The following is a 16,287-nucleotide window of genomic DNA, read 5'->3' on the forward strand; positions in this document are numbered from 1 at the left end:
GCTGGTATTGCAGGGCAGCATGAACACTGGCAAACACTGGATGGGGATACTCGAAGGCTCTAGGTTTCCCAGCTGCTAGCGGATTTAGTGTCAGGTGTCCCACCAGAGTGTCAGGAAACTTCAGTCCTCAGGTAATTTGACATGTGTATTATGTAGCATCCTGAGCCTATGAGCAGATGTCTCATTAGAAGACCTTCCCATCTCCCTCAGTGCATGAGAAGTGGAAGTTTCAACAACCCTCCTCTGAACAAGGAAACATCCCATGGTGACAAAAATGGTCAGCTTTATTTGAAGCCATGATCTGGCGATGTTTGGGTCAGTGAGGTTTAGTTGTACTTTCTCCTGTCCATGCCCTCTGTATATCTGTAGTAAAATCTAAAAGTTCAAGGCTTTTCCCAGACCAAGCCCTCAGGGGTTTTCATGCAAAACTCTGGAGGGCAACTAGATTCCATCCTCCATGGCAGCAACCAGTGCACAGGCTGCCTCAATCCTGGTGTGCGGCCTGACTCCTCCCCCTCTGTGCTGAGTTCTCTGAATTCAGGATGATCCTTGAGAGCTGTGGGAGATATGCAAGCCAATGGATATGGTTAGGGGAACAGACTTTCAGTCAGAAGGTAAATCTCCCCACAGGACATCCATGCGCCACAAAGAGGTGGCACACCACTACACAGAAAAATGTCAGGTACGCAGGCAGACTAGGTCAACAACCGCTTGCATTTTGTTTGTTTTTCAAGACGTGCTGAAAGGGCAGAGTGTATAGAAATAAGTGGCAGAAGTCGTTACCAAAGTGATAGAGGTATGGCCCATCAGAATAGGAGGAGAGTATTTAGATAGGGGTTGGGGGAATTATGGGTGTGGCAAAAGGGACAAGGTACACTGCATAATGGAGCCTGTGCCTCCACTCCCTTAACCGATTTTAATGGGACAATAAGCTGAAACATTTACTCTGAATAATGTTACAGACCTAGACAGAAATTGGGGGAAGCCAGAAGCGCCAACCACCAGATTTATTTTTCCAGAGTGAGTTCAGATTGGCTCAAGGGAAAAAAAAATCCATTGTGGGACACATGCCTTTTGTCAGTGGCTAGCTTTGTGTGTATGTGTTCTAATTTTAATTTGTACTCTTCTGTAAATCCCCTCAAAAATATGTTAATTTATAGAATATTTTCAGACTCGTGTCAATTAAGTGTTTATCATGATTGATATATGCACAGTACCTTTAATTGACAAAGTAGTAGATACTGTACTCTGTACTTACACTGGCTTGACCGGTGGCATTCCTGGTGTATGCATCCAAGCCTTCCAGTCAACTTTGTCAAGGACATCAATCTATCAACAAAACACAGTTACCATGAAGTACCTCTTAGCCATTTAAACACTTTAGTACGCAGAATAAACATAATTTTGCGGCTTTAGGTCGATCGGGCCTTTTTTGTGTGAAACGGGTTGCTATGCTGTACTAAGTGCTAGAGACTTACTGAAGAGAACAGAAAAGTAGGTAGCTGGATAAAAGGGTAATTAACTATTTAACTTAATTTCAAATCCTTTCATTCAGAGTAGGTGGTCAACCCTCTGGACTTACATTTTGGATATTTGTTACATGGTTGGCCATACCAAACTTTGAGCCCTTTCACTCATTTTGAGTAAATGTTGAAGACAACTGCCCATCGGAGAAATTGGTGGCCCTTGCATTGTTATAAAGAGTTGGTAAATGTTAGAATTGTCAGCCTTAGGGTGGTCTCCTCCCAGACTTTTTGCCTTCCTCCTTTTTGTTTGGGCTAATCTTGTTTTTGCTGCCCTCAAGACTCTGCACACTTTACCACTGCTAACTAGTGCTCACGTGCATGCACTCCTGCCAAAAACATGGGAATATTAGCTCATACTCAATTGGCATCATTCATTTACTTAGAAGTCCCTAGTAAAGAGGTTCTACATGTACCCATGGCATGTTAATTAAATGCTACTAATGGGCCTGCAGCACTTATTGTGCCACCCACTTAAGTGACCCTTTGAACAGGTCTCAGGCCTGACACTGCAGCCTGCATGTGCAGTTTAAACTGACATTTTGACATGGCAAAAGAAACACTGCCAAGTCCAAACCTTCCATTTTAATACATATACGTCACCCCCATGGAAGGCCCTGGACATTCTAGAGGGCAAGGTGCAATGTATTTAAAAAAGTAGGAGATGTGGTTTTAAGTTTTACATGTCCTGGTAGTGAAAAACTCAACTCTTTCCTCTACCTCTGCCATAGGATAACATTGGAGTTGCCTCATTACATTTTATAAGTAATTTCCAAATGGGAACAAGTTTATGCTTGGCGTCTCTGGAATTGGAACTTAAAATCCTAACTTATGGCGAAGTCAGATTTTGAACTACAACTTTGAAAATGCCACTTTTAGAAAGGTATTGTTAAAACCTGGACAGCCCTACTCACAAGGAACCAGGGCAATTAACACACATTAAAGAGACAGTGGTTCATGTGGACAAAGTACAGGATACTTAATATAGGTGCACAATGGCAGTTATAATTGGTATACGGATGTCTGAGAAGACATATCACACAGAATGCAGTACACAGGCCAATAAGATTAGTGCAAATAGTATCTCCTGGCTGTTGAGGTACCAGAACTGTACTTTTACTGCCCCCTGCTAGTTGCAAAAACAAGGTATTTGTGTCACTAGATCTCAAACATCATGTGGCTGGTCCTACACAGTAGGCCTTAAGGGCTCCTGGGTAGTTACCTGCCCACTTTCACTACCACACAGGCAATCCCGTTGGAGCCTTTGACAGACTAGGAAGCTTCTTCTCCCCGGCTGGGAACTGCTAACACGGAAGTATCACTTCTACCTGTTATACCAATAAATGCCACAAAATCAACATGTATGGAAACACAGATTTCAATTCTGCAAACAGACAAGCATGGTATCTACCACAACGTACCACCATTCAAGTCAACTGTCAGTTCTACACAGCCTCTAGAAAAATTTAAAATAGACAACTGCCTCTGGCTACTTCATCGACTTTGATGACTTCTCTTCGGATCTGTCTGACCCACCTCTATCGCACAAAAGGGAAACGGAGGAATTTTATATTTGGCTGAAAAATACATACTTTATCCCTTCATGGATGTACATTTGGATTAGAATTGCACCACTTTTCCTATTCACCTGGATTGGTTTTGTGACTGTCTTTTCGGCTTCTGAACTGACGCTATATCCCAGAACGCTATGCTGTTGAACTGGTGAACGTGGTGCCGACACCTCTTCATCACATAAAGGGCGAAGAGACCTTTCCCTGGTGAACATTTCTGCTGTTCCAGTTCTTGATAGAATTGGTTGGGATAAGGTATCATTATCTATTTGGAGAAACTGAAACTCTACAGATTCCATATGTAGTTAGAATTTATTTACAGGATGATCTCACTGCTAGTACTATCTCTGATGATTGGGACATTGATACAGTGCACAAAATGCTAGGTGATCTACAGCATTCTACTGTTTTAATACTGAAGAAATGTATGATAGTATCTCCAATTATGATGAAATGTTCTGTTTTCACCATTATGGTCACCATTTTCTGAATAAAGCAAGTACTCCACATGCAGTATTTAATTACACACAATGTGAACACTGCCCTTCACCACCCTGTGGTAACTCAAAAGCATTTCAATGGAAGTTTGCACATTTTTCTGGTCACAACGTAGCTGACCCAGAGTCCTATTATAAACTCACGGGCTAAGAAAACTATGCTTATGACACGACCTAATTTATTCTGCATCTTTTCTTTCCCAACTGTCTGTACAAGGGTTTCACTTTTGGAAGGACAATTTGGATTTAAAATCTATACGGGGAACTAGAGATTGGCAGGTTCAAGGTAAAGAGGCTTTACTACAAGCATGCCTTATACCACACCAAATGGTTTTCCTGAACAAAACTGTGCAGCAAACATCCTGTGTTGACCTGGCGCAGTAAAAAGTTTCAAATGCACCAAATATTCCCAAACTTGCACGATTTGCGAATTGGCAATGATTCACAAACAAGGAGGAAACATCAGACAACACGCTTCGCAATGGAACATGCAATTCTTCACAAACCAATCAGGAGGGATGGTTAGTGTGGCCGTTAGACACGAACAGTTGTCAGGCATGTTTTCTTAACAACATCAAAGGGTTTAGGATCAATAGGCCCGACCCACGGTACATGCAGCCACAACACTCAGAGTGGTGACAAGTTAAAGAGTTGGGAAGTTGTGACTGGATTGGCTTAGACGTTCAATGTTCTCAGGTGAAACAACAATTGTTCCTTCTTTCGGATGACATGGAATTACAGGACTTCTTGTTTGGGTCCTCAAAGACCACATCAAAAACGCTTTCAGTATGCTATATACAAAGTGTGGAAGGTTTCACAGCAGGAAGCTGTGAGACTGCGTGAAATTGGCAGGGCAAATTTAGAAAAGGCTCTAGTAGTAGTAGTAGTAGACCATGGTATGACTACCTTATCCACTAGGATATATTCTCTAGGTAACTGTTGTCTGCTATGGAGATCATACAGAGTGACATGTCCTCTTTACAACATGGGCAATCACAATTTAGATCTATGATGCTACTCAGTTGGACTCTACAGACACTCGGTGCTGGTCACAGTCCACAGAAACATCTTAATGCCACTAGCTTGTTTTTACCTTATAATCTAACAAAACAACAAACTATCATGGCCAAGAAGGATGCAATATACACCATGTTACGCATAGAAAAGTCTGAAAAACTGCCATTTACTGTCGCAGAAATACCTTCCGCAGATTGGATAATCCACGGCTTTACCTCTGCCAAGTTCGACTTTACACTTCCAATACAGCTTACACCACCATCAAATGGGCAGATATTGTTGCGGGGATTCTGCTCATGCACAGAACTATGCACAGGAAACCAGGACCTCAGTGAATTGTGGTGTACCAAAAAACTCACCTCAGTACCCAGAACCCCTATCGGACTAGCATCAGTGTCCCATTCGTTCTCCGTATCATCTCAAAGCTACCAATGATTAGACAACCAGGAACAGGCGACTTGGAATACTCTCAGGAATTGTGGGAACAAGAACACCTTTTCGTTGTTATTCTCATATCAGTCCACAACATGAGTAATCAGACGCGGAAAAGTTTAAAATGTTTATTTTTAACTAAGTGCTCTAAGACACAGTATTTTGGCTAACATAAGCAAACAAATGATCAGAAATAAAACCATCAGCATTGTTACAATACCATAGAAAATAAAGGGAGAAATCATATTATAATGATAGTGGAAACAGGTCGTATAATGTGTGTACCACCCTCCCTTGGCTAATAAACTAGTTTTAGATAATAATAGAAGGTCTCTAGGTTTGAATGGGGAACCCCATACCTCAAAGATCAGCTTAGGTGAATCACATCACAGGATCAGCACTGCTCTGTGTCTGGAAAAAGTTTTCTCCAAAGTGTGTCAGCATCATGCATGCAATGCAATATTAAAGGCACCAGAGTTTCAGATATATGCAGCTGTGTGCTTGTTTTGTCTAGATCGTGGGCCGATCAACCTGAATTAAACATCATAGATTGTTATTTAACCTTGACTGCTTCTGCACACAGTGTTTAGACTAAGGTCGCGGTATAAGTCTAGGGATGTGAAAAACAGACCGTTCGCATGTGAAGAAAAAGCAACCAAGCAGTTTTACTAGGTCAGAGTTGAAACCCCATTTTACATGCTGCGGTTTTTAGGTTGCCTTCTTTTCTTGAACACAATCATGTTTGACACACATTTCCTTGCATGCCTGTGCAGGATAATGTTTCTGAAATAGATTTTCTTTCATTTCCACTTCGTAGGCATATTATCAAATACCTTGATAATATGCCTAAAAGGGCTAAGTTCACTGCACAAAATGTTGGTTTGTTATGGTCCGTTCAGTGACTGACCTATCACAATAGAAACAACAGCGGCCTGACTGGGACTTTGGCAGAGCAACAAGGGTGATGTTAATTATATAAAACAACATCACTCCCTTGTTTAGGCAGGGGAGCATTTCGCTGGCACAGAGATGTCGCCACATGCCAGAATTCTAGCCCGGCTGATTACAGTTTACCTTCGTGCGAGGGACCATGCCCAGCTCTCGACCAAGAGGGGCACCCTGATGACATTTTCTCACAGGTAACGGGGTGTTGATCACCTTATTGGGATTTGGCAGATTCACTAACCCTAGGCCCACTAGGATAGGTAGTGCTCGGTAGGAGTATCATGTGTAGATCATAAATAAGCAAGTTACTAACCCTCAGAAACATTCTGCCTACTAGATAGAACAACTCCTGCAGATTCCTTGAATGAACACTATGTAGTTGTCATAATGAATATGGAAAACCTTTCCAGCCACTGGCTGCTATCGGCACTTTTTAAAGGTAGAGCCAATGAAAGTACTTCAAAGGGAGACAAGGTATCTGCAGAAGCTTACACACGCACACTGCCTTTGCAGGCTGAGTGTTTGGGTGCAAGACAAAAACAAAGTCGACATGACACACATCCCTGTGTGCCATGCCCATCACCTACACTGCCATGGCATACATCAGCCACCCCTCCAGCTGGGTGCCTTATGCAAATGGTGTGGGCACAGGAGCCCTGTGCCCCTACAGTGTCCAGGTCCATTACTGAGCACTGTAAGTGCAGTGCTGCCATTTAAGAGTACATGGTGCTGAGAGCTAGTCAAACACGAGCTCCACAGCACCATAATGGCAACACTGAAGACTGAGAAGTTTGGTATCAAACTTCTCAGCACATTAAACCCACACTGATGCCAGTTTGGGATTTAATGTACCAAGCACCCCAGAGGGCATCTTAGAGATGCCCCCTTAAACCTAACCTACAATCCACGTCTGCTCTGAGGCTGCCTAGGCTCCACACAGCACACATGTTACTGGACCCCTGGGTAGGAGAGCCCCTGCTCTCCTGGGCCCTGCAACAATGCACATCCTGGGTGAGGTGTTAAATCCCCTCCCCCAGGATGGGCAGGGGGAAGCTTCAAAGGCAGTGTGCAGCCTCTGTGCACTTCCCCAGGCCACTGCAACCCCCCACTCTGGCGGGAAGCTTTGGCCAGAAACCCCAAATAAGGACAGGGGATGTGCCAGCCTGCCAACCCCACCCCTCAGGTGGGGGAGGCGCGGTGAAGCACATCTCCGGGCTCTCGCCATCTTGAGGATGGGGAGCCCTACCCTATCAGGACTAGGCTACTGCCCTCCTCCCACAGGAGAGAGGCAGGATTGGTTCCTGCCCTTCACCTACCTGTAACGCCCCTCAATCTAGTATTTAGGGGCACCCTGAACCTCCCTTCCCCAGATTCCAGATTCAAAACTACAAAGAAGAGCAAGAAGAAAGAAGACCTGCCCCGCAGCTGCTAAGAAGAGGAAGACACCAACTGCTTTGGCCCCAGCCCTACCGGCCTGTCGACCCTCGAACCTGCTCCTGCTCCAACCCGGCATCTCTTGTGGCCAGCAACCTCACAAACCCCGGAGGACCTGGCTACCTTTTGGCTCTAAGCCCCTGGGACTCCCATGAGTAGAGGCTCTACTCAAAACCTACCTCTAATCCCTGGCAGCAGCCCGGAACCGCGAACCCAGCACACTGCACCAGCCAAGCCTGGCCGGTGCCGGAGTGGACAAAGACCACGAGGATGACCCCACGGCGACTGACCACGAGTCCGGCACCCAAGGACCTCCCTCGACACTCCTGAAGGAGCCTGCAGCCTCAGAACAAGGTTCCTCCCCAAACGCGATCAACAGAGGGTAAGATTTCCCGACACCAACAGGCACCCCTGCACGCGGTGCCCTGCGGCCCCCTGTGCCCAATCCCGGGGTACCTACCTATCCTCCAACTACCCAACTTACCTCTCGAAGTGGTGGTGGCACCTGAAGAATCCTCGTCCGAGCTTGCAGTCTTTTTCCAAACCGGAGATTTCCCATTGAAATCAATTGAGGGCCCAAAGGCTCAAAAACACCCTGCACCCAGCCGCCCGAGTGGCCCTGGCAGTGAAACCTCTACACCTACCTACTTCCCCACTTGCCCTGAGTAAGTGACCAGGAGCCCAGCTCCCACAGCCGCGTGGCTTGCCAATCAGCAGCCACCAACCAAGAACCCCTATCCCTCATAGGATAACATTGGGCCTAACTCTGCACCCGGCCGCCCTAGAGTCGCTGAGGGTGAACCAACTGTACCTACCTGACCCTGGGGGACCCCTGAGTCTATGCCCAGAACCTCAACTCTGCAAGTCGAGTACTTACCCTTAAACCAATAACTCTATTTTCCTCATAGGGTAACATTGACTGGCTTTTTCCTGAAGTTTCTTCTAAGTGTGGACTTTTCAAATCTTAAAATATTCACCAAAAATCAGCCGAGTAACGAAAACGAAATTACTCACCTGCTCTTAGGTGAGCTCCCAGTGCTGGATCTTGGTGCCCAGCACTGACTCAGAAAAATACTTACAACTGTACTTAGCCGTAACCCAATTTTCTTCCATAGGAAATCATTGACTGTTTTTCTGTGAAATTTCTTCTAAGTGTCAATTTCTGCAATCTTTAAATATTCTTTAAAAATCGTATAATATCTGAAAACGTAATTACTTACCTGTTTTGGATAAAGGTCCCAGTACCGAGTCTAGGCACACAGTACTGGATTACAAAAGTAACGAGAACATACTGTACCTGCAACTTGAATTTTCTTCCATAGGGAATCATTGACTGTTTTCTTTGAAATATTTTCGAAGTGTCAACTTTTAAAATAGCTAAATATTGTTTAAAAATCATTACAGTAATTAAGTCGACTTTCATCACTTGATTCTAAGTACTGACCCAGGACTGAGTCTAGGATCCAGTCCTGGAATTCCAAAAGTAATCCAAAAAGTAATCTGTTGCAAATAACTTGAAATTTCCATTGAGCTCAATGCATTGTGGTGTTTAAAATAGAGTAGCCTATTGCAACCACTTGCAACGGTTTACAAAAGTCAATTGCATATTGCAAAAGTATTTATACGAAACATCTCATTCTGAGAAAGTATATTTTAAATCCAAGTGTTGTTATAAAATAAAACAAGCATATATATTTTTATATATAAACCATTAGCCTAGAGTTCAGTTATTGAGTGTGTGAGACCATTTGCTGACTGAGCGTGTACAACAAATGCTTTACACTGTCCTCTGATACTGCCTTACTGCTCGACCAAGCTACCACTAGAGAGTAAGGTTATATCTAACTTTAGCCTCTGTCAAACCCTTGGGGACTGTGGACTCTGTACACCCTGTACCTATTAAGGAACAGTATATACAGAGCCACTTTCTCACAGCAGCTGCCTGGCAAATGGCCTGAATAGAAACATCACATAATAAAGTGGAATTGACGGTTTTCCTCCAGAGTGAGAATGGTAATCTGGAGGGAGTATTACCGAGCCAGTTCATAACCAGGCTTGATGCATAAAAAAAAACACCATCTAGAAATATTTTGCATATGCACAGCTTTTCACACCGAGACATCAAAGTGAACAAAATTGTTATTGTTGAATGCAGAAATAAGCAGTCCTGTTAATACTACTCAGAACATTTGTCATCACATTGATGGAGTTAAAAAGAATGTCAGTAGAGAGTTAACCTACAACAATAAACCTCGGACACTTCTTTAGGCAGCAATCCTTGTTTCACTCACATTGTCACTTTAACTTTGGAAAGGACTAGAAAGGGAGGTGAGTCGAATCGGGCCTGTAATACCCAGACTAGTTGAGATGATGGCAAAGTGAAAAAAACATCTTAACCAATGGGCAACTTCGGTAAGGGCTCAAACAGAGATTCTATTTAAATGTGAAAACCAGGTTCAGGTCACCTTAGGAAACCTTGAATGGTATCAGTAAATAATAGTTCTATAACCTTTTCAGAAGCATTGCAATCAACAGAAACTTGAAAAATGACCCCTGGGCAGGATGGAAGATGCAAACCGGAATGGCTGCCAAACAACCTTTGACAGTGCCTACACTCAACGCCTTCTCTGGTATGGATACTGTAAATTTGAGGGTGTCTAGGTCTCCATACTGCAAAGGATTGGAAGACTGTTAGTCACACTGTCTTGCGAAGACCAACCTACATCACCATCATAGAAGGATGTCTGGCACATAAAAGGACATTGAAGGACTTTGCTGATAAATTGCATTGTATTTCAACATCTATATAGCACTTACTACCCCTATGTATTGCTTGCCTACATGGTTAGCATGATACACTGTGTAGGGTGTGTAGTTAGAAGTGTGTTGTCTTTGTATGGATTCTATGTTGTAAGTGTTTCCATGTCATGTGTGATGCCACCGAGATTATTGCATAATGGGACTCATCGCGTAGCAGTGTGATTGATGAAGAATGGAAAGAGAAAAAAGGAGCATAGTTTATTATTCTCAATAGGCTGGCAGCTTTGAACAGCTCTGCAAGTGCGTTTATACTATTTCTTAATGTCAAATTCCATTTAGCCGATTACTCTAGTGTAGAGGTCTTCAAACTTTTGTCGGCCGAGCCCCCCCCATCTAAAACTTTACACATCGAGCCACCCCACCACCACCTGATAAAAAAGTTCTGGAAGCTGGTACTCTGCATCATTGATGGCCATTCACTCCTGCAGAGCCCAGGTTGTATAGGGCAAATAATGTGTTTAGTAAACTGAAGCTTTTGTAGTGCATGTGCTTATTCTAAAGTTCAAATAAAAAGAAAACCATTAGCACAAACAATTTCACTGGTGCTTTATTATTCACATAAAACACAAAATTTAGGATAGATTTGCAAAAACACTCCCAAAACACAAGTGTGGGCGTGCATGTTTTTCTCCACAGAGACAATGTGTGGATGGATTCTTGCTTCTGCCATCCTTAGGTTGTGCTCCACTTCCAGTCTTGAGCATCTTTTACATTACACAAGCACACATTCATTTTGTGTAAGCACAGGGAGATTTAGTGATTTGCCCAGAATCACAGGATGTTAAGCAGACATCAAGAATTGAACCTGGTTTCCCAGCTCTACAGTCATCAGCTCTGGCTGTTGTGCCACATCCTTGCCCCTAAACAGGATATCAGAAAAAGTTCCACAAAACATGCTTTGACAATTAAAAAATCCATGATTATGTGGAGTATGGCCAGGTGTTGCCATGTCAGCAGGAGGCCAGCCACAGTTTTCCAAGAAGGCCTAGGGGACATTTACATCCTACACATGATACAAGTGATTCAAGACGATATATACATCTTTATTCTCTAGCAGCATCAAGAGTCAATGTGTTAGCATAGTTGGCTTATAAAGAAGATCGCCTTCCAAAGCTTCAGAAATAGCTGCACAAGAAAACATTTAAATTTGGTCTATGACAGAAGCGAGGACAGATGGTAGGCATACTTGACAATATTTGTTATATTAGGTTTGTGGACTCCGCACTAGGGATTGGGACATATTAAACAAGCACTAGTGAGGGGGGCGCTAGGTGGCGCACTGGCAGAATGGCTGCACTTTCGTGAGGCTCCCGCGGGCTGTCTTATCGATCCGTAATTTATCCTCCCAAGACCGTTCAAAATGTTCATACTCTGATGAATAATGCTTCCGTTAGGCACCGAGAGATAGCGGTGTGAAGAACTAGCCGATTGGTGCCCGCAACAATAGACGGCGAAAGCGGCAAGTGGCGACCGAGGCGATCATGCTGGAGCCGTGGAGTAGAGTAGAGGAATACAAGCGCGGCGCGGCTGCAGCGCTCTGGGAAGGCCTAGGAGCGTGCAGTCGGTGACTGCGAGGGATACGCTGCCGGCACTGCTCTCAGATCTGAAGGCGCATACGGCGATACCAGTGCCCTCTACCAGATCGCGCGGTAAGACTCCATGAAGCCGGTGAGGTGAAAGGCAGAGCGGACAGCGAGATGAGACCTGCACCGGTCGGGCTGACAGAGGGTGGCGGCAGGAACGTGATGCGCCTCTACTGCCTGAGCTGATATCAGAGTGGCACACTGACGAGAGGAAGACGTGCCTGAGAGCGGAACCCGGGGTCCATTGCATGAGGTACTGTGGATGGCATGCAATCGAGCCCCTGGGGGAGCGCACAAGGACGGGTGATGCGGTGCAAGGCCCATGACTACACTAGGGTTTGCGCTATCGGCGAGACTCGTGCAGCTGAAATAAATGGGGCGCTGACGGCGGCTGGAGGAATGGCCACTTGTGCTTGAAGAGCAGGGTGGTTAAGCGCTAAGAGGCGGACCTACCGGCTGGGCAAGGAGAGCGGGGGCCAAGGACCTACTGCCTGGTACCCTGCTGGCGAAGGCCATCGGGACTTAGATTGTCCCAAGAGAAGCGAGCTGCAAACGCAGGACTGAATTAGGGCTGAAAGAATCTGCAATCCAATACTTGGATGTCCCTCTGAGCATCTAGTGGGGGGTGCACCAGGAACTACCTGTCTTGGATCTCTGTGGCTGGTATCCTCCCGCTACGAGCAGAAAAGCTATCCCAGAGAACTGAGGTGTGAAGGGGGTGAGAATCCGCGCACTGGCTGCCTGAGGGCCTAAGATTGCGACACCCACCCTTATTGGCGGGAGGGGTCCTATTCCCGGTACGTACAGGGCGGCTGGCATACTAGACGCCCGGATGGGGAAGACGGACGCCCGCCAGTCGCGGCTCACTTTTGACGCCAGAAACATCGACGAAGCCACCTCAAGTGGAACTAGATGGAGGGACGGATCCGGCGCTGGTGTCCACATCGTCGGAGCTCGTGCCCGGAGAGGGTCTTAATGCGCTTTTGCTGGAAATGCGGTGGGGGTTCATGGACATAGGGGGCAAAATGGTCTCCATGGCGGTATGTATGGACGCCATAGCTCACACCCTGGAAGGTCATGAGGCGCGCCTGAAAGAGGCTGAGCAACGTATATCCACCGTTGAAGACACAGCGGAACGTGTGCAGCAGACAACAGCACAGTTAGACAAATTGCTTAAGGTCATCGCGGCCAAGAACGAGGACATAGAAGCGTGTAGTCGCAGGAATAATATACGCGTCCTAGGCATTCCAGAGAGTACCAACACTGGAAGAATGGAGGAGTATATTGAGGCTCTTCTGAAGGCTGTGGTAGGCGCGGAATTACTCTCTCCCCACTTCATAGTTGAGCGAGCTCACCGCTCGTTGGGCCGAGACCCCCCTCCTGGAGGAACGCCTAGACCCATAATCGCGCGCCTATTGAATTACAGTGATAGAGATGTTGCGCTGCGGATTGCTAGGGAACGAAAGAACTTAACATATGAGGGAGTGCCCTTCACGATGTTCCCGGACTTCACCCTCCACGTACAGGAAGAACATCGCAAATTCCTGCCAGTGAAACAAAAACTGCGGCAAGCTGGGATAGATTATGCCCGCTTATACACGGCCCGTCTTCGTGTTACGCATCAGGGGAGACAAACGTTCTACACCAGGCCGCAACTGGTAGAGGAGTTCCTGAAGTTGCGACGGCAGCTGAAATCAGCGGAGCAGCATGAAGAGAGGGGGCAGTCCCCTTCCCAGGCGACGGAATGAAGGCGACTGTTGGATTAGAGACTGGAAGGGCAGAAGCCCTGGGAGGCGTTGTGGGCTCGAGCCCAGACTCATCGAAGGATCCTGTAATGGACACCATGACAATTGCATGAGAGACATGATCTAAATGCAGACAATGGTCTATTGAACGATCAATAACACGTATACAGACCGCCACCTCGGGCACTGTCCAGGAATCTGAGAGACAGGAGGGCGGTGCTGGACAGCCTCGAGGAAGTCCTGAGTCACCCAAGATGTTACCCCATCGGTGAATGCCCTTTGTTACATTTTAGTTGCTGCCTTTTGACCCCTTCTGTACATGTTCTACACGGTGAATCACCGATGGGGACTGTTTTTTGGATGGTACGGGCGGGACAAATGGGCACGGGGTGGGGAATGTATACTTCTGGCACGGTTGGGGCGCTTCAGTGGGAGGGGGAAGGAAAGGGTGGGTTCTTCATGTTGTTACCACAGTATGTGTAGCAAAAGGGATTACTGAAGGCACGATTGTTCTGGAGCAGATTATTCCCAAAACCTGATCCGACTGAGATTACGGAGTGCTGATGATGCAAGGGGCCAAGGGCGCATTGAGTGTGGTGACTTGGAATATTAGAGGGATAGGAGATACCCGAAAGCAAAGGAAAGTGATAGCGTACCTGGATAGGCACCAAATAGACGTGGTGATGCTGCAAGAAACGCACATAGACCCTAGGATTGGGAGCAGATTTGCGAGTAAATGGGCAGGAATTACACTGTTCTCGTCCTATTCATCGTATGCTCGAGAAATAGCTATACTATTCAAAAAACAGGTTCGCTTTGAACAGATAGGAATAGCAACAGACTCGCAAGGTCGCTACATCATTGTATGGGGAAGGCTGGGAAAAGACACTATTACATTCGCAAACTGTTATGGCCCCAACTCGGATAGCCCATCATTCTTCCTTGAACTATGGAGTAGGATATTGATCAATAGGATCCACACACATTATATGGGGGGGGGGGGGGGGGGGGGGATTTTAATGCAGTCCTTCAACCTCCTCTGGACAGATCGTACCCAGCACCGCATCATTACACTAAGGCGCAGGAGGCATTAAAAGGTATTGTAGTGGAAAGCGGACTAATAGATAGCTGGAGACATCTACAGCCACAAGGAAGGGAAGGAAAGGAACACATTACACATCATACAAAGGGACATGGGCAAGGATAGATTACTGTCCGATATCAAGAGGACTAGGGACGGCTGTGCGCAGTGCGACACCTGGCTAGAACCTTCTCTGATCATTGTCCGGTGTAGGTGGAACTGGACACGCCAGGCCAAAACATGCCAAGGCCGAGCTGGCGTCTGCAGCCCACGGATGCGGTATTTCAGGCCGAACTGGGGGATGAAATTCATGATTTTTTCGGAGGAACAAAGGGGAAATGATATGTGAAGCCTTCAAGGTGACCATAACAGGGTTTTGTCTATCCAAAAGTTTTGGCGTATTGCGAGACTTGCAGCGAAAGCTGCAAAGGCTTGAGCGCGAGCTAAGGGATCTAGAAAGACAGATGGAGGGTGAAGAGGAGGGACACTTGCAAAACACCTTCCGTACAAAACTCACGGAATATGAAGAGGAGGCACAACGTGAAGCCAAACAAAGGGTGTTACTGGGTGGCTCGTAAATATGGAGAGGGGGAAAGGCCAGGGAGGGAACTGGCGGAGAGAACCCGTCGTCCAAGATTTGCCTCGCACATACTGGAGATACAGGTACCAGGAGAACAGCCCAGACGTGACTCCTTAGATATTCTAAACAATTTCTGTAATCACTACAAGGAACTTTATACATCCCGGAGACAGGGGTCACTGGACTTAGACGAGTTCTTGGGAGATGTAATGCTAGGTTGGCTCAGTGATACGCAGCGGGAGTTTGTGTCTCCCGTTCGAATTGGACGAGATAAAGGAAGCCATAATGCAGCTACAAAATGGTAAGGCACCAGGGTCGGATGGGCTGCCGGCCGAGTTTTATAAAAACTACATAGAGATTATGGCACCAGTGTTAACAGAGGTCTATGAAGAGTCACTGGAGGCGGGGGTATTGCCCCGATCAATGAGAGAGGCCATAGTTACTTCATTGTTAAAACCGGGGAAACCTCCAGAGCAGTGTGACTCTTATCGACCACGGTCGCTGATGAATTGCGACACTAAGATATTGGCCAAAGTTTTGGCGAATCGGCTGTCCCTGCTTATGGATAAATTGATATTACCGGACCAGTCCGGATTTGTGCCGGGCAGAGCGAGATCTCACAATTTGTGGACCCGATGGACTGTATTGACTAGGCCATATGACCAAGGAGGGCTCAATCGCCCAGATTTTGAGGTGTATTTTCTAAGTGCTCAGGCAAACTACGCTTATTATTGGATGTATCCCCCCGATATATGCCGCAGGTCGCGGTGGAAGATTGGCTCGCAGAACCAATACTGCTTAATGGTCTCATACATGGGGCAGCGCGTTTGAGGGGAGCAGCCCACGACAATAACGGGCACGGTAGACGCGTGGCGTCAGATAGAGAAACGCCTGAACACTCCCTCTTAACTCCACTAGGCTACCCCTCACCTATCATCCTAGCCTCCCTCTCTTATAGGAAAAGGGATTCCGCAATCTCTCTAGAAGAGCCCAGGTAAACACATGGGGGGGGCAGATTTTTCATGCAGGGCAACTGCGTACACTAGATCACTTCATGCA

The 16,287-nt window shown here is 46.2% G+C and overlaps 1 protein-coding gene across 3 annotated transcripts in view; it reads right to left on the reverse strand.

Moving 5' to 3' along the window:
• Positions 1-16,287, reverse strand: part of LTA4H (leukotriene A4 hydrolase) — a 322,194-nt gene that overhangs the window by 82,559 nt on the left and 223,348 nt on the right. For all 3 annotated transcript variants that reach the window (XM_085653897.1, XM_085653898.1, XM_085653896.1), the window contains exon 14: positions 1,259-1,329. In XM_085653897.1, the coding sequence (XP_085510023.1) occupies positions 1,259-1,329 (71 nt within the window). The remainder of the gene's footprint in view (positions 1-1,258; positions 1,330-16,287) is intronic.

Source organism: Triturus cristatus, chromosome 4_1 (genome assembly GCF_964204655.1).
Source record: "Triturus cristatus chromosome 4_1, aTriCri1.1, whole genome shotgun sequence".
NCBI lineage: Eukaryota > Metazoa > Chordata > Amphibia > Caudata > Salamandridae > Triturus > Triturus cristatus.